The sequence below is a fragment of the Vulpes lagopus genome, chromosome 18, assembly GCF_018345385.1.
Source record: "Vulpes lagopus strain Blue_001 chromosome 18, ASM1834538v1, whole genome shotgun sequence".
In the NCBI taxonomy this organism is placed as follows: Eukaryota; Metazoa; Chordata; class Mammalia; order Carnivora; family Canidae; genus Vulpes; species Vulpes lagopus.
Genome location: NC_054841.1, coordinates 31747466 through 31765215, shown reverse-complemented (window position 1 = coordinate 31765215; position 17750 = coordinate 31747466). Strand labels below are relative to the sequence as shown.

The 17750-nt window shown below is 42.4% G+C and overlaps 1 protein-coding gene across 7 annotated transcripts in view; it reads right to left on the bottom strand.

Moving 5' to 3' along the window:
* The window catches only part of SHLD1 (shieldin complex subunit 1), an 81540-nt gene extending 65565 nt beyond the window's left edge, over window positions 1–15975 (bottom strand). Inside the window, exons 1-2 of one of the 7 annotated variants that reach the window (XM_041733485.1) lie at window positions 15901–15975; window positions 6717–6901 (exon numbers count right to left, since the gene is read on the bottom strand). In XM_041733485.1, coding sequence (XP_041589419.1) covers window positions 6717–6894 — 178 coding nt within the window. In that variant the 5' untranslated portion in view covers window positions 6895–6901; window positions 15901–15975. Of the gene's footprint in view, window positions 1–6716; window positions 6902–9687; window positions 10056–13673; window positions 13734–14530; window positions 14636–15896 lie in introns of those variants that run through there. The other 6 variants (XM_041733487.1, XM_041733488.1, XM_041733483.1 and 3 more) reach the window with 6 other exon arrangements.
* Window positions 15976–17750: the final 1775 nt, after the last annotated feature.

The following is a 17750-nucleotide window of genomic DNA, read 5'->3' as shown; positions in this document are numbered from 1 at the left end:
GTTAGACACCCATGAACAGGAGCCTGTATTCAGCTGGCATGCCCCTGTATGTTGCCTGGTACCTTGCCAGTTATTAAAATATTGCAAAATACTGCTGAATTGGTCATTAAATATTTTGAACAAATGCCCTGGGCATGCGATTACACATGGCTCTGAAAATGAGGCACAGGAGCTTTGATTAGAATTGGAAGGAAAGTATATACAATGACATCTCAAAGGGACTCAAAGGAATATGATGGATATGCAGTTTCAAGAAGACCTTTTTAGCAGTGTGGTCTTCTGCTGGATCTCACCAGGAAGGGCAGAGGGGGGCAGTTTCCTACTCTTGTACCTGGCTTAGGTGACAAGTGGCTTGTTCTACCATCACTTCATAAAGAGTGGCTAGACGACACTTGCTCAAGACACCAGTTCAAGACAGATGAGCTGTGTTTATTTGGACAGAGTTCAGCCTCTCCTGCCTTTGGGTATCCAGGCTGAAATGACCAAGGCTTTGAGGTTTTTCTGACTAATATCTCAGATTGCTATCAACTCATTATTTTCTAGAAAGTGCTCTTAAGTCTCATGTCCCTTGCCACTAATATCCTCCTCCAGGGCATGAACAGTGATATGGCAGTTGGGTATACAAGATAAGAGCAGAGAAATATCCATTAAGGGGAGGTGCCTTGGTGGCTCAGTCAGTTAAGTGTCTGATTCTTGATTATGGCTCAGGTCATGATCTCAGGGTCCTGGGACTGAGCCCCTCCTTGGCCTCCACACTCATCAGGAAGTCTGCTTGAGATTCTCTCCTTCTGCCCCTCCCCACCCACTCACGGGCACATGCATGCTCTTTCTCTAAAATAAATAAATAAACCTTTAAATTAAAAAAAAAAGAGAGAGAGAAAGAAGTATTCATTAGATTTAACTCCTAGGGAAGATCACTGGCATCTGAGCAAGGGCAGGTTTGGTCTAGTGAGTTATGGGGGTAGAGGACATGTGCTCAGGAGTGAGGAACAATCGTTAAGAGGAACATGGGATGGAATATAGGCAACCCTTTCAAAAAGCCTCACCAGGAAGAGCAGGTCAGTGATAAGCCAAACCCAGAGGCAGCCGCACAGTGAAATGGGGGATGCTTTACAAAAGTGAGGCTTAAGCTCGGGTCCATATCCTTACAACCTGGCTTTTCCAGTGGTCCCTGCCATCTCCCAAAGCTAAGGCCACTTGTCCCTTACCTGCTCTTCTTCAAGGTGTTACAACTGTGATGCTGACTTCAACCTTGAAGTTGGGACCTTGCCACTCATTGATAAGCCACCTGCACACTGCCTGCCACCTGCCTGGGATTTCTGGGTACTCTTGCTGCATTACCCCTTGGAGGGCTGTGCTCTGCTACCAGTGGGTACCCTATACTACCACAGTGGCTCCACTCCCTTGTTAACTGTGTGTCTGAATTTTGACCGCAGATTTTGACAACTGGGCTAATTTGACTGAGTCTTAGTGGTCAGCTCCTGGCTCCTATTTCACCCAGCAGCTAGAGCTCCAGGTCCTGGGTTCACCTTCAGACCTCCATTCCACTGTAAGTAAACCTGCCATACTCTACCAGTTCTTAGTCAATCATATTGTGAGCCAAGCACAAGCTACATGAGAGTAGCCAACAGCAAGAGAGTACTAGGGTGGGTACAGCCCAATGGTGACTATCAGCTGGAAACCTTTGACTGTATTTACCAATCTCTAGAAGATCAACTTCCTAATAACACACAACAGCAAACGAGCAAACCAAAAATGCAAGTAGGCTTGGGAGCTAGATATGTGAAAAGTCTGAGACAGAATGGTAGCCACCAGAGCACCAAGAGAGACTAATGTAAACGTAGGCTCTGTCTCTGAGCAAATAGATCCAATGTTATCAGAACTAGATCAAACTGTGGGCAAAATCTGCTGAAAGGCGTTGGGGAGGGAACCTACAACTAAAACCACCCATGAACACGATAAAGGGAAGGAAGGTGGATCCTACTTACAAACAGAAAATTAAAACTAAAGACCCTGGACAGTTTTGAGAACATGGAGGTGGAAGATGATCAGCCCAGAGCAAATCAGTTTAGGCAGTTAGGGCAGTGACTTCTCCCAGAGTTTAGGATTGTCCACCTGAACCATTTCATTGGTTGGTAATGGCCAGATTACCAGTGACAACCCTTCCTCAATTTACTTTGTAAAACATCTCTTTCTGGAGCACCTGGGTGGCTCAGTTGGTTAAGCATCTGCCTTCAGCTCGGTCATGATCCTGGGGTCCTGGGATCAAGCCCCGCATCAGGCTCCCTGCTCAGTGGGGAGTCTACTTCTCCCTCTCCCTCTCCCTGCTGATCCCCCTGCTTGTGCTCGCACTCTCTGTCAAATAAATAAAATCTTTTTAAAAAATCTTTCTCACAACTCAAAAAATATTACAACAAAATAAACAGTCTTCCAAGCTGTGTAAACTTTACCTAGTGATATCAGAATGAAGTTCCCTTTTGGTGGCGAAAGCTGAGTGGATTTATTTCCGCTTACCATAAACTATCAGCTATGAAGCTACTAAATACAAAGGTGGCTGCCTTCCATTTGATCCTAGCATAAACCCCGCTCCTATCATGGCTGAAAGATATAATTTTCACTAGTTCTTAGGAAGCTTTAGGTGGATCTGGTCCAATTTTAAGTAATCATAAGAAGTACTGTTGAGTAATAGATGGCATAGCATATAAAGGTATTGCAGAATGATGGACTGCATAGCAAAAAAAAAATTACTTTTAAATATTTAATTCTGAGCACCTGGCTCAATCCATTAAGTTCAGTTGGTTAAGAGTCGGTGCTCTTGATTTGTCTCAGGTCATAATCTTGGGGTCATAAGATCGAGCCCCATGTTAGGCTGCTCACTCAGTCAGTGCTAAGTCTGCTTGAGATTCTTTCCCCCTCCCTCTCCCTCCCTCTCTGCTCTTCCCCCTACTCTTTCAAATAAATAAATAAAATCTTTAAAAATAAATAAATATTTAAGTCTGAATAAAATAGTACCAAAAATTTAACATTCCTCCCTAAAATTACCCCCTCCCAAAATGAGTTGTTTGCTATATCAAGCTAACAAACTTGCCTAAATTTATTTCTGGGCAGCTCCTTATCGCAGTGATATCCTCTACTTGGTTACTTTTGTTAGAAAAAGCAACTTTTGGGACACCTGGGTGGCTCAGTGGTTGAGCATCTGCCTTGGGCTCAGGGCACAACCCCAAGTCCCAGGATCGAGTCCCATATCCGGTTCCCTATGGGGATCCTGTTTCTCCCTCTACCCGTGTCTCTGCCTCTCTCTTTGTTTCTCTCATAAATAAATAAAATCTTTAAGAAGAAAAAAAAAGCAACTTTTTTCTAATAAAAATGTGATTTAGAACAGTGCCTTTGGGGTTCAGCCCAGCTACCCCATTTACTAAGTGACACTGGCAAGCTTCCTAAAGTCTCCAAGTCTACATTTCCTTATTTATTTATTTATTTATTTATTTATTTATTTATTTATAGGTTTTATTTATTTATTTGACAGAGGGGAATACATGAGCACAAGCAGGAGGAGGGGCAGGCAGAGGGAGAGGTAGAAGCAAGCTCCCCGTGGAGTAGGAAGTCCGATGCGAGACTTGATCCCAGGACCCTGGGATCATGACCTGAGCTGAAGGCAGACACTTAACCAACTGAGCTACCCAGGGCACCCCTACATTTCCTTATTTATAAAATAGGGTTGCTTTCTACTTCTCAGGTTTGTGGTAAGAATTAAATGTAGCAATCTTTGTGAAACACTTAGCATGGAGCCCAATGACACAAAATCTGACAGGGAGCAAGCTCACCATAAATGGGAGTGATCATTATCCATATATTCTAAGACATTCCAGCATCTAGCTATACAGAGAAAAGTAATTGTAGAACCTTCCTTGGGGTAGTACATGCAAACCAATGTGAGCGTTTTAAACACAAGCTGTAGATGATGATGAGACATAGCCCTGGGGAAGAACAGGAGATAAAACTGGATGCTAGGAAGGGTTTCGTTTGGAAAGGTCAAGTTGGGGTACATGGGGGAGGAGGTGTGTGTGAGAATGTGTAGGTAAAGAAAACATGAATAGGATGTATTTTAGGAGCATAAGAGAGACAGAGCCTCCAAATCTCCCTTCTACCTGTCCTTGATTCCTGAAATTAAACCCTTCTTTTAGGGCTAGGTACTCTTAAACAAAGACCCTCTTGGAAAAGCTAACACTTGAAGCCACAATTAGTCATTTATCTTTCAGTCCAAGTTTCAAACTATTTTTTGGGAGGCTTTGATGGGTGACATGTGGGGGCCCTGGGCACCCAGGGTTGGGGCAGAGGCTCAAGCAGGGAGGAGAAATGAGAGCTGGGACCCTGAAGGGCACGGACCTAGAGGGACTCACCTGGGTGTGGGGTGCACATTACACACCTCTTGTGTTCTATCTTGACAGAAACAGCACAGGATTTATACCATTGCACATGACTTGATAACTCACTACGCACACATTAATGGCTGACAGTTTGGCCACGTCTCCATCAGTTACATACAGTTGGACAATCTCCTCCAACACTGATGGTGCTATGGGGCTAAATTCAGGCTTCACTTAATTCAGTGACTATGACTATGACTCCCACTCCTTATACATGGAACTTTCCAAAACTGCTCATCATCAGCCTTAAGCTACGTGTGGGGGTGTAGGGGGTGGGGGAAGAGAGATGTTTTATGTTGGGATCAAGTTCAGCCCTAAATCCATCTAGGTATATCTATAATGAAATAGTAATAGCAATTAACATTTATCATTCATTCCTCATACAAGTATTTATTGAGTACCTGCTATCTTGGAGTTGATGTTTCAGTGAGGGGAGACAAATTAAGAGTCATACCTGGTGCCCAATGGCACTCGTGCTGTGGAGAAGAATAGAGCCTGGGAAGAGTATGGCAAAAATCCTCAGCAGGAGGGAGGATGGCTGGCTCTTAGACTCGAAGGTAAGGGTGAGGGTGGCTGGCTCTTAGACTTGGGAGGTAAGGATGGACCTTGTGAAGGGTGAATGCACACTTGGTATGACAGAGGCCCAGCACAATGAAGGCAAGGAGAATGGTAGAAGGTGAGGTTAGAGAGGCAGCAGGCCCAGGGCCCAGACAGCATGAGTGCCAGGTAAAGACTTCAGCTTTTGCTCTGAGACAGATGAGAAGCCAAGGGAGTTCTGTACCAAGGACTAACATGAACTGATTTATATTTTAGAAGGATCTTCTGGTGGCTGTGTTGAGAAGAGACTGTAGAAGGAGAAGGGTGGGTATGGAAAGAGCTGGTTAGGAGACTGTAACCATAATCCAGAAGACACACAAGAGTGGCCCAGACTAGTGTGGTGGCCATAGAGACGAACAAACTGTTTAGGTTCTAGATTTATTCAGTGGAGCTGACAGTGATGGGCTGGATGTGAGAGAGGTTGAGAATGACTCCTAGGTTTGGACCTAAGTGAACAGATGGATAAAAGTGCTTTTTGGGATGAGAAAGCCTTGAGGAATAGGTGTGCATATACAAGGTGGGGAGGAACTGGGGACAGGTAGAGGAATTAGCAATTTGGTTTGGGATATATCAAACTTAAGAAGTCTAACAGAAATCTAAGAGATGATGTCAAATACACAGAGCTCAGAGCTGTTAGGAAACGTGCCCCAAGTCCCACAGCCAGTAAGTGGCAGGGCTTTGAGTCCAGGTCTGTGGACCTCAGGGTCTGGGCTGGGCAATGAATGGGGAAGAAGACAAGGGCTTTGCAACCAGAGATGGTCACTAACTATGTCAAGAAATCATCATTAAGCTTAAACAATAGGCTTTTTAGCAATTCAGTCAGGGAAATTTGTAGAAAAGTTGTTCCCAAATACAGAGTATACTTCCATGCAAGGAAGACTAAAGTCCCCATTACATCCTCTGTAACATGTAACAGGCTCACATTGCTACTTGATCTCAAGTTTCAAAAGAACAAAACAAAAAACAATTCCACCTTCTCCCTGTTGAGTCTCTGAATGCAGCCGGACAGAGATTAGAAAGGGACTCAGACACAAAAGGCCTCCAGAGGGGCACGTGGGTGGCTCAGTGGTTGGGCATCTGCCTTCAGCTCAAGGCATGATCCCAGGGTCCCAGGATTAAGTTCTGCATCGGTCTCTCTCTGTGACTATCATAAATAAATAAAAAATTAAAAAAAAAAAAAGGGATCCCTGGGTGGCGCAGCGGTTTAGCGCCTGCCTTTGGCCCAGGGCGCGATTCTGGAGACCCGGGATCGAATCCCACGTCGGGCTCCCGGTGCATGGAGCCTGCTTCTCCCTCTGTCTATGTCTCTGCCTCTCTCTCTCTCTCTCTGTGACTATCATAAATAAATAAAAATTAAAAAAAAAAAAAAAAAAAAAGTTCTGCATCGGGCTTCCTGCATGGAGCCTCCTTCTCCCTCTGCCTATGTCTGTGCCTCTCTCTGTGTGTCATAAATAAATAAATAAATAGGCCTCCAGAAAACAGTTCCTTGTCCTAGTTATACCAGAGAGTTTGTCCTGCAAAATCTCTCCCCACAGCTGTGCTAGATAAGATGTTTTCCACCCAAGACAATGAATGTTCCTCAGAGAGGTGCTGTCGGAAGGGAGAGAGACAAACGAACAACATACCCGTATTTATCAGGGTGTTTCTGTGTGTGTGTGTCAATGTTAGCTTGTTTTAAACTCTGCTTCTTACCTGAATCCACATCAGAAGAGCAAGGAATAGAAAGGGCTTCCTCTGAGCTGAAAGCCTCGCTGCCGGCCTCCTGCTGGGGTCTCTGCAGAATGTAATCTCTTATGTCATAAACCGATGGCAAGTCCAACACACTGCTCTCCTCTGACTGGCTGCCTGGAGTGGCTTCCTGGGTCGCCATAGTCCTGCTACGGAAAAAAACAATTTCATACAAAAGGCATATGGCGCAAGAGGAGCCGCCATTTTGGCCACAGCTTGAAGGGCAAAAGTTCCAGCTTCTGCCACTTAAAGTCCCAGAAGGCTTTACTTCCTGTTAATAATAGTCTTCCCTGTCCTACTTCAGACCTAGTATGTGCTTACCACGTTTCTTCATCAGGAAAAACAAATGCTCTCGGCACAGAAAGAAACCATTGATAATTTCAGTTGGAGGGGCGTCTGGGTGGCTCAGTGGGTTAAGCATCAGACTCTTAGTTTCAGCTCAGGCCATGATCTCAGGGTCCTGAGACTGTGAGGTCTATTTGCAGATTCTCTCTCCCTCTCCCTCTGCCCCTCCCGCTCATGCACTCTCTCTCTCTCCAAAATAAACAAATCTTAAAAATATATAAAATAATTTCAGCTGGAGAATAAGCTCCATGTCTGATAACGATGAAACACTGTGTGGCACTATAATCCAAGAACTACAAGAATACTTAATGAGAAAAGAAACTGTTTATGACATATCATGTGGAAAAAGATTTCTAAACAATAGGTAGAATTTGATCCAGATTTTATGAAATACAATATCGTGTGTGTGTTTATGTGTGAGAAAGAGAGAGAGAGAGCAAGAGAGAGAGAGAGATCCACAGATCTATAGCTTTAAAAAAAAGCATCTGGAGGGGTATATTCCAAATTAATTTCAATGGTAATTAATTCGGGGATTTAATTTTTTCTTTTCTTTTTTTTTTTTTTAAGATTCTATTTATTTATTTATGAGAGACACACACAGAGAGAGACAGAGACACAGACAGAGGGAGAAGCAGGCTCCATGCAGGTAGCCCGACGTGGGACTCGATCCCAGGTCTCCAGGATCACACCCTGGGCCGAAGGCGGCACTAAACCACTGAACCACCCAGGCTACCCAGGGGTTTAATTTCTGAACACTGAGATTATAGGTGACTTGTATTTTTATCTGTGGCCTACTGAAACATGCATTCAGTCAATTATTTAACATGCCAGGTCCTGGATATACAAAGGTGAATATAATAGACCCTTCTTCAAGTTGCTCACAGTTTGGGCCAATCCAAAACAGAGACATACCATGTAAACAGAAGGACAAGACAATGAAGAACCCAGAAAGAGACGGTGAGCTTTCTAGACGGGGTTATCCCCAAGCAAGGGGCAGGCCAGACCATGACCAGCAAACAGCATAAATACCAGTAGAACCAGCTTGGGCAACCACAAGTGGCATGGGTGTCAGGAGTTTAAAGTGAGAGTCAAAGAACAGTTGTGTGTGGGCAACTGGGGAAGGGCAACCCTGTAGTTTCAGCTAGATGACTATGGGGCCCTCCCCTATTCCTACCCCAGCTCTGGGAAGGCAGCATGGTCTGGCTGCTGTCAGCAACGTGCATATACACACTCTCCAGCTGAGTTGTAGAGACTACAAAGGTGGCTTACTGGGTTCACATTTGGACATTCCTTGTTAAAAATTAAGTAGGGCAGCCCAGGTGGCTCAGCGGTCTAGTGCCTGCCTTTGGCCCAGGGCATGATCCTGGGAACCCGGGATCGAGTTCCACGTAGTGCTCCCTGCATGGGGCCTGCTTCTCCCTCTGCCTGTGTCTCTGCCTCTCTCTCTCTCTCTCTGGTCTCTCATGAATAAATAAATAAAATCTTTTAAAAAAAATTAAGTGTTCCCCGGGGCACCTGGGTGGCTCAATGGTTGAGCATCTGCCTTTGGCTCAGGTCATGATCTCGGAGTCCTGAGATTGAGTCCCACATCAAGTTCCCCACAGGGAGCCTGCTTCTCCCTCTGCCTGTGTCTCTGCCTCTCTCTCTCTCTGTGTCTCTCATAAATAAATAAATAAAATCTTTAAAAAATATATTAGGTGCTCCTAAAAGAATAAAATAAAATAAAATTAGGTGTTCCTGACCCTCCCTCCCCTGTTCACGTTTACTTGTGGATGCTGGTTTCTCTGCTGGAGGGTTCTTTACAATGAACTCAGCCCTGCCCACCTCTATCAAATAACTATGGGCCTAGGGAGATCCTAAGCCCTCTGCAACTCTCTGTTTCATAAATTACTGTCATCAACAAATCATGTTAGAGCCAACACTATGCATTTTGCCTGCCATGGGCCATCATGCACCATGCAGAGGAGCTACACGGTCAGATCTACAGATCTGGCAGCTGGATAGGAGATGCATTTGCAGGGCTTCAGTCCAGTGGCAGGCAATCTGAGAAGCAACAGGAATTCCTTCACTTGCCATGGTCCTGGTAAGAGAGGAGGAGCCTGTGTACGAGGGCAAGGTACACAAGAGCAGGGGACAGATTAAGTAACGTATTTAGGAACTAAAATGAGAATAGAACTTAATAACTGAATGGATAAAGGAGCTAAAGAGAAAGTGAGAGTCAACAAGGAGTGAGAGCTTCGACAGCTGGGTTTGTTTTATCTACAGTTAGAGAAAACTAGAGGAGGAACGGTTTTGGGAGGAGGCAGTAATCCAAACTATGGAACACTGAGGAGCTGTGAAAAATGACATCTGGAACTTGAAAGATCTCAAAGACACATGTTTGAATGAAACAAGCAATTTCAGAAAACATGAATAGTATAATAATAAGACTAGATAACATTTATCCAGTGTTTGTTGGATGCCAAGCATTGTGCTAAGAGCCCTATGAAGCATGTCATCCCACTATTACCCTATGACCACAAGCAGACAGTCAGACCCAGAGGGAGGTAGGGTAATTTGCCCAAAGGAAATTCATCTAAGAAGTACCAACCTAGGATGAACCCAGCTCCAAGACCTCCCAGGCTCTTGCGTCTGCACAGCCCAAAGTACCACCTGATCAGGCAAAGGCAGGGGTGTATAAAAACAAATCAACAGCGAGGCCTGGCAAGATTCTTCTTGTTTGAGGACACCCGGTCACATGCTGCTGTGAACATTCACTTAGGCAGAGAGTGAGCCAAGATAGCAGCTGATTGCTTCTGAAAGAAGCAGAGGGATCAAGGTTCCCAAAGAAGCAAGAACATCCTGTCTCTTCACACATGTTATATCAGCCAATCAAGCCTGAAGTATCAGCAAACACCTCTGCCACAGGCATTGGTGTCTCTTCCTTCTCCCGTCATGTGACCAAACACTGCTCTGGAAGCTCCTGGGAGGGAAAAAACAGGTCAGTGAAGGACAGCAGTATATCCTGCCTGTCTGAAAAGAAGACTTTGATATTGACCCTCAAGCAAGAGTGTTGTTAGTGATACAAATGGAAAAAATCCCTCTTGAAAACAAGTAGCACGGTGATGTGACACCCATCTTTTCTTTTAGAAGCATTTGGTATTAAACGCCAAATATGTTCCAAACTGGGCATTTGAAAAGAATGAAAGAAAGAAAGAAAAAGAAAAGAAAAGAAAAGAAAAGAAAAGAAAAGAAAAGAAAAGAAAAGAAAAGAAAAGAAAAGAAAAGAAAGCCTACTGAAAGGCAGAATCCTGTTTATTACAAAGTCAGAGCCTGTGAATGCCAAATACCTGGAAGTCTGAGTTTGCACAGGAGAAAGCCAAGTACTAGGGACAGATGAGACCCTTTCAATGGTCTGCAAACACCTAAGCTGACAAATAGAATGCAATGATTATCTTTGCGCTACAACTTTTAATGGGTGGTTCTACTTCCTTCTCCAGAAGAGCTTATTATCCTCTCTTAAAAGTACTTTAATTACACAATGTAAGCATTCTTTTCCAATACTGGAGAGGTAGAGGCACAAAAAGTCTCTCAGTACGTTACAAGCTGCTTACTGAGCAAAGACAGCCATTTTTCCGTGACTACAGACCCTTACAGACCTATACAAATCCTAGTCAGTCAAGGTCCCATCTAAAAAACCATTTAACTTCAACTTTTTTCTCAATCACGGCTCTTCCTTCCCAACATTTTACATGAAAATGTCCGAACATGAAGAAAAGTGGAAAGAATCATCCAATGAACATCTCCATACCTGCTGTCTAGAATTTACAATTAACATTCATACTATTATCATACTACTATGATTTTCCTTAACACAAAACTATCCATCTACCCAACTCTCTATTCACCTGTCAGTTCATCTTTGTGTATATATTTCTGTTTAAATGTACTGAAAGCTTCTGAGTTAGTGTGTGGTATGATCAATCTGTGTTTCCAATGCTCACGCTGTCAGCTAAATGAAGCATGGGTTGGAAGAGGGTATAAGTGAAGCAGGGAACACAACTGGGGAGCTCTGCAGAAAGGTCCAGAGATGCGTAGTGCCTTTGAAGTGAGAGACTCGGGTTTGCACCCCTGCTGTCACTTTTTAGCTGTGTCACCTTGGGCAAGTCACTCTCAGTTTCCTCATATATAACAATGACCTAGGGTGATGCCTGACTCTTGATTTCAGCTCAAGTCATGATCTCAAGGACCTAAGGTCAAGCCCCAACCAGCGTGGAGTCTGCTTAAGATTCTCTCTCTCTCCCTCTCCTCTGCCCCTCCCCTTGCCACTCACACTCATGCATGTGCCCTCTCTTTAAATACATAAATAAATAAATACAACCTTTTAAAATAATGGCTTGATGACTATGCTTACCTCATATAGTTGTCATAGGAATTATATGAAATTAATGCATGTAAAATACTCAGTACAGAATGCATGCTCAGTAATGTCTAGCTCCAATAAGTGAAATAGTAATAATTAAAAAACAATTTACAGGCTCCTATCTTCCCAGCCTACCCTCACCATCTATTTGCCCTTCTATTTCCCATTCAGCATCCATATTACTTCTTTCATCCTTATCCAGTGTATTCTATAGTTCATTATCTGGTTAGTACCCTAAACTTCCCTTCCCTAGCCATTCTGTCCTTTTATCACACTCCTTTGACAAAACACCAGCCTAGATGAACTCAACTTACCTACCCACTCTCAGGCGCTAGCCCTGAGTCACTACATAGAACAAGCTGGCTCACCCTAAAATGAATGAGCATCAGCTTGAAATGGGCTGTCTGGCCACATGAACCTTGAGGTATTTATCTCATAACCCTTGACTCTCATGTTTTCTCCAGTCTTCTTCAAGTCAGACCCTTACCATCTCTCACATACCTTTCTGCTCTTTTCAGTAGATCTGCTCACTTCCTGACAAAGGAAACAGAATCCTGCAGAGGAACCTCCTCCACTCCCCTATCAAACACAGCCAAGACTCCCACTTTTGTCCACTACTTCAGTTCTCTTCACCATGGAGAGCTGTCCCTCCTGGGGCAGAGTCCAATGCTTCCACCTACTCCTTAAATCACACTCTCTGGACCCTTCATCAAGCCTTCAGTAATGACCCCCCTCTCCCACTTCTGCTCCACTGGACCTACACTTAAATTTTTCAATATGCCCAAATCACTCCCATTTTCAACAAAACCTGGTACATAGGAGAATGTCCTTGTTCTTTGAAAATGCCACTCAAATATTCATTGGTAGGGGGACATGATGTGTGCAACATACTCTAAAATAGTTCTAAGTTTGTGTGTGAAAGAGAAAGAGAATGATAAAATAAATGGATGGGGCAAGTAGAGACAATTGGTAGACCTGGAAAATATTATTTGGGAGTTCTCTATACTAATCTTGCAATTTTTTGAAGGTATAAAATCACATCAACATTAAAAGTTGCTAAGAAAGAAAAAAAGTGAAAAGAAAATCTTTGGCACCTGCCCTCCCCACAGCAAGTCTCCTCTCCCTTCCACAAACTTCTCAAGAATCTAAATTGGCTCATTTTCTGAGCTCCACCAACTCAATCACTCTTGCATATAACTTCTAGAAACTCTGCCATCCTTTGTTTGCTTTTCAGGGAGCCCCTCTCCTGACTGTCCTCCCATCTGTTTGCCTTTTTTCCTTCCTGCCTGCTCTGTGGCTCATCCTCCTTCCCCAACTGGACTTCCTCCATGTTTAGTCCAAGGCTCTCTCTTCTTTCCTCCTCTAAGACATTAATCACCATCCAGAAATTTCTCTCTAGCCCGGATACTCCACTGCTTTCCAGGCTTCAAGCATTATGGCTTTCCTTCAGGTTCTCCAACAAGCCCCATTTCCTCCCACTGCACTTATCCTTCCCACGCCTAGATAACTCTACTAAAAAACGGAAGAGGAGGGAACATGTCCCAATTTAAGTCCAGGATAAAGATATCACAAAAAACTACAGATCAATATTATGAAACAAAAATCCTTGACAGAATACAGCAAACCAAACTCAGCAAAACATAAAAAGGATTTTACTCCATAACCAAGTGGAACTTATCCTAGGAATTCAAGTTGATTTAATGTCTGAAAGTCAATCAATGTAATACACCATATTAGAATAAAAGACAAAAACCACAACACACAGCATTTGATAAAGTCAAATACTTTTTCATGATCAAAATACCCAACAAACCAGAAATAGAAAGGAACTTCCTCCATCTGATAAAGAGCATTTTTTTGAAAAAAAAAAAAAAAATGCAGAGCTAGCATCATACTTCATGGTAAAAGACTAAATGTTTTCCCTCTGAGTTCAGGAACAAGATAATGATGTCTGCTCTAATCACTTCTATTCAACATTATACTGGCAGTTTTAGCCAGCACAATTAGGCAAGAAAATCAGATAAAAGTCTTCCATAAAGATTTTCATACAAGAGAGAAGTAAAACTATTTCTATTAGCAGAAGATGCGATCTTGTGGATAGGAAATTCTAAGGCATCCTCTTTAGAAACCAGTAGAACCATTAAACAACTTAAACAAGATTGTTGGAGAGGTACCTGGGTGGTTCAGTGGTTGAGTGTCTGCCTTTGGCTCAAGTTGTGATCCTGGGGTCCTGGATCAAGTCCCACTCCCTCTGCCTATGTCTCTGCCTCTGTGTCTCTCATGAATACATAAATAAAATCTTAAAAAAAAAAAAAAACAAGACTATTGGATATAAGATCAATATAGTAAAAGTATATGCAAATGATTTTACACTAGCAAAAAAATGTGTAAAAATATTATGTAAATATTTACATATACTAGCAATAAACAATCCTACAATTGAGAACATAATTCCATTTACAATAGCATCAAAAAGAATAAAATACTTAAAATATAATTAATAAAAATGAGTAAGGCATGTACAATAAAAAACAAAACAAAAAAAATATATATATATATTGAAAGGAGGTGCCTGGCTAGTTCAGCCAGTAGAGCATATGACTCTTGATCTTGGGGTTAAAAAACCAAGTCCCATGTTGGGTGTAGAGATTACTTAAAAATAAAATCTTTTTAAACATGTTGAAAGAAATGAAAAATCTAAACGAATGAAAATATATCCTACATTTACGGATCGGAAGACAATATTTTAAGATGTCAACATGGCTCAAATTGATCTACAGATCAATGTAATTCTTAGCTGCATCCCGGTTGGCTTTTTTTTCTTTTTTGCAGACATTGACAAAAGTGCTTAAAAAATTCATACAGAAATACACGGGATCCAGAATAGCCAAAACAATCTTGATAAAAGAACAAAGTTTTTTCTTTCAAAACTTACTAAAAAGTCACAATACTCAAGACTGTGCAGTCCTGGCATAAGGATGGACATATAGGCCAACAGACTAGAACTGAGAGTCCAGAAGTAAAATCTTACAGTTACGGTCAATTGATTTTCCACAGGGTGCCAAAACAATCATGCAGGAAAAGGAAAGGACGGTCTTTTCAACACCGGGACAACTGGATATCCACACAGAGAAAGTCGTTGGCACTTAGAAAAACAGTTCAGTAGTGCTTCAAAAGCTTAAATGGGGTTACACTTTAACCTGGCAATTCCACTCCTATGCATATGCTCAAGAGAAATAAAAATACATGTCCACACAAACTTTACACAAGTGTTCGGAGCAGCTTTATCCATAACAGGCAAGAAGTAGAAACGATCCAAATGTCCCTCAACACGAGTAGATGAATAAAATGGGATATATGCCCACACAGAATATTTCTCAGCTTTCTAAAAATATTAAGTTCTAAAACATGCCACAAGGACAAACTTTGAAAACATGATACTTAGCGATAAGAAGCTAGTGTTAGAAAACAGGCAACAGATCCAAAATGGTGTCACTTGTGCTAAACTCCACAACCAATCAGGAATCGCCTGATCAGCCCTCCTCAGGTAATCTGCCAGATAGATCCTTGCCGTCCCCTACAGAGGAGTAACCTTGTGATAACCAACTTGCTTTTTTGGCCTAGTGTAGCTTCCTTGTTCCTGCTCCCTGCGGCCCTAAGTCCTTGGTCTTGCTCGGCTCCCGGCTCCCGAGAGGCCTTCCTACCTGCTAGACTGGCTACGGCCCAATTTGAATCGCTTCTGGCTCGAATTACTTACTCAGAACTTTAAATATGCTTCCGTTTATCTGTTGACCACATGTTGTATGAGTCTATTTATATCAAATTCCAAATTGACCGATTTATAGAAAGTAGACTAGTCTACTACTTAGTAAGTCTAAGACTGGAAGATCACGGTGAATGGGACCCACGAACGGGGGCAGGATACTTCCTTGGGGTGATGGAAATGTTCTCTAAAATTACGCTGTGGCGATGGCCGCACAATCCTGGGAGTATTTGAAAAGCCACTGAATTTTACATTTTAAACAGATGAGTTTTATGGAATGTGAATTATATCTTTAAAAGGCTGTTTTTTAAAATAAATAAATATGTAAAAATAACAAGCTGGTTTTTTAAAAGGGAGAATAAGAACGGAAGGGCATCCGGTCACACTGCCTGCAAATTTAGGTGATGTCCCCCAAAGGGCTGGCCGCAGAGGCCACGTGTTGTTGGGTTAAGGAGGGAGGTGGGACACCAGGAAATTGGAGCCGTGCCAAGAGAAGCCGCCATAACTTCCCAATTATGAGAGAACGATCTGATGCGTGGCCCAGACCTTCTGCCTACTCCGGATCCCAGGTCACGCCTCAGCCCACCGAGACAAGTTAATTGAGAAAAACTGCAAAGTCCCCATTAACACTCACCGACCCTCAAGAACAGCGCATCGAAATCCGGAAGCAGAGGCGCCATATTTGTTATGGGAAAAGCCAGTTTGAAAGGAAGTCATTGTAGCCACGTTTGTTGAGGGCAAGGAAGGGCAATGGAACGTAGTCGCGGCCATCTTGACTGAGGGCATTCGCCCAGCCAGTGAAGTTTTGCGCCCTTGACAAACAGTTCGGGCAATTTCTGAAGGCTTACTGATAAATGCTCTTGGTGGACGCTAAAGGAAACGGGAAAACATTTAAATTTTTAAAAATTTAAATTTTAAATGTCTACGTTTTAAAAAACATGAAGAGTAGAGAGAAATTAACAAAGACAACGCAAGTATTTTAGTAGGTTGCATGCAGTTTAGCTGTGCACAACTGACAGAATTGCATGACCACACAAAGGAGATTGAAGGTTATTGTCCCATTTCACGATCTTGAAAGAATCCTGTACATTCACATCTTCTACGGATGCCTATCTTAGGATAGAACCCCATAAATTTAGGGAATCCTTCACTTGACATGAATATTTTAAATAATGCTAGCTGAGGTTTGGTCAAACCATATGCCAAATTTGAAGGCGAATTTAAAGATACAATCAGAAGTAAAAACATATTCAGAAAAGTCTAACCCAACAACTGTAAATTTCAGTTTGTCTTCCAGCATTGGTAATTAAAGTGTATAGATGCACTTTTCACCTTTTTTCGTGTAATGTATCTCACAAAAACATTCTTCTAAACTAACATAGATTGTGAGCAGAGAAAGCCTGGAACAATACTAAGTTACTTTCCTGTTTGTTTCATAACATGATAAACTCAAATTTAATTGAATGAACTTAATCATCTGGATTATTATATAATCATTAAAATTGATAGAAGATACAGCAGAAGAAAATCCTAGATCCTGCACTGCATTCTCAGTTTTCATGTTCCTTTGGTCTCCTTTAATCTCCATTTCTCACCTTTTCTCTGTTTTTCTTGCTGTTGACATTTTAAAATGTCTGATGCAAATTTAATTTGTCTGATGTTTCTACTGGGTTTTCAATGACATTGAATACTGTTGGTCACTCTCTCCCTCTGGAAAATTCTTGTCCTTGTGTTCCCTAATATTACCTTCTGGTTTTTCTCTTTCCTCTCTCAAAAATTCATCCAAATTTCCTTTACAAGCTTTTCTTTCTCTCCATTGTGGGCCTTTTCTCAGGATTCTGTCTTAAATCTTCTCTTCTCCTATCTATGCAGATGATTCCCAAACCACCAAGTCTAGTGTCCTGCCGAGAGTCAAATCAACATATCCTCCAGCCACCTTTAACTCAACCTTCCTCCGTGTCTCAATCAACCTGCTCCTACCCCAGGAACAGTCTCCTGTCCCAGTTGAGTTGGACTATTTAGTTGCCAAAGCCAGGAACTTTTTCTCTTCTTTTGTCAGCATGTCCTGTATCCATCCATAATCGAATCCTCCCCTGCTGATTCTTTCACTTAAAGAACTATCCACTAAACTATTCATCCTCTCCATCCTCGCAGCAACTTTCTGAGTATAGCTCACCATTACCTGCCACCCGGATGACAACATCTTTCCAACTCACTTGCAACCAGGTGGGGTTTTGGGGGGGTTTTTTGCTTTGTTTTATTTGTTCGTTTGTTTGTTTGTTATGAAGATTAAGTACACCACTCCCTGAATTTCAGGCTAAATCTCAAACTTCTTAACAAGACTTAGAGGACCCCTATGCCTTATCTCTTATCACTGTCCCCCAACCTTCCACCTATACAGGATTTTCTTTCCCTAAATACTCTGTGCTTGCTCTCTTTTGCCTCTGAGCTTTTTACCTGGAATTACCAGGAATTTCCTTCCTTAGGG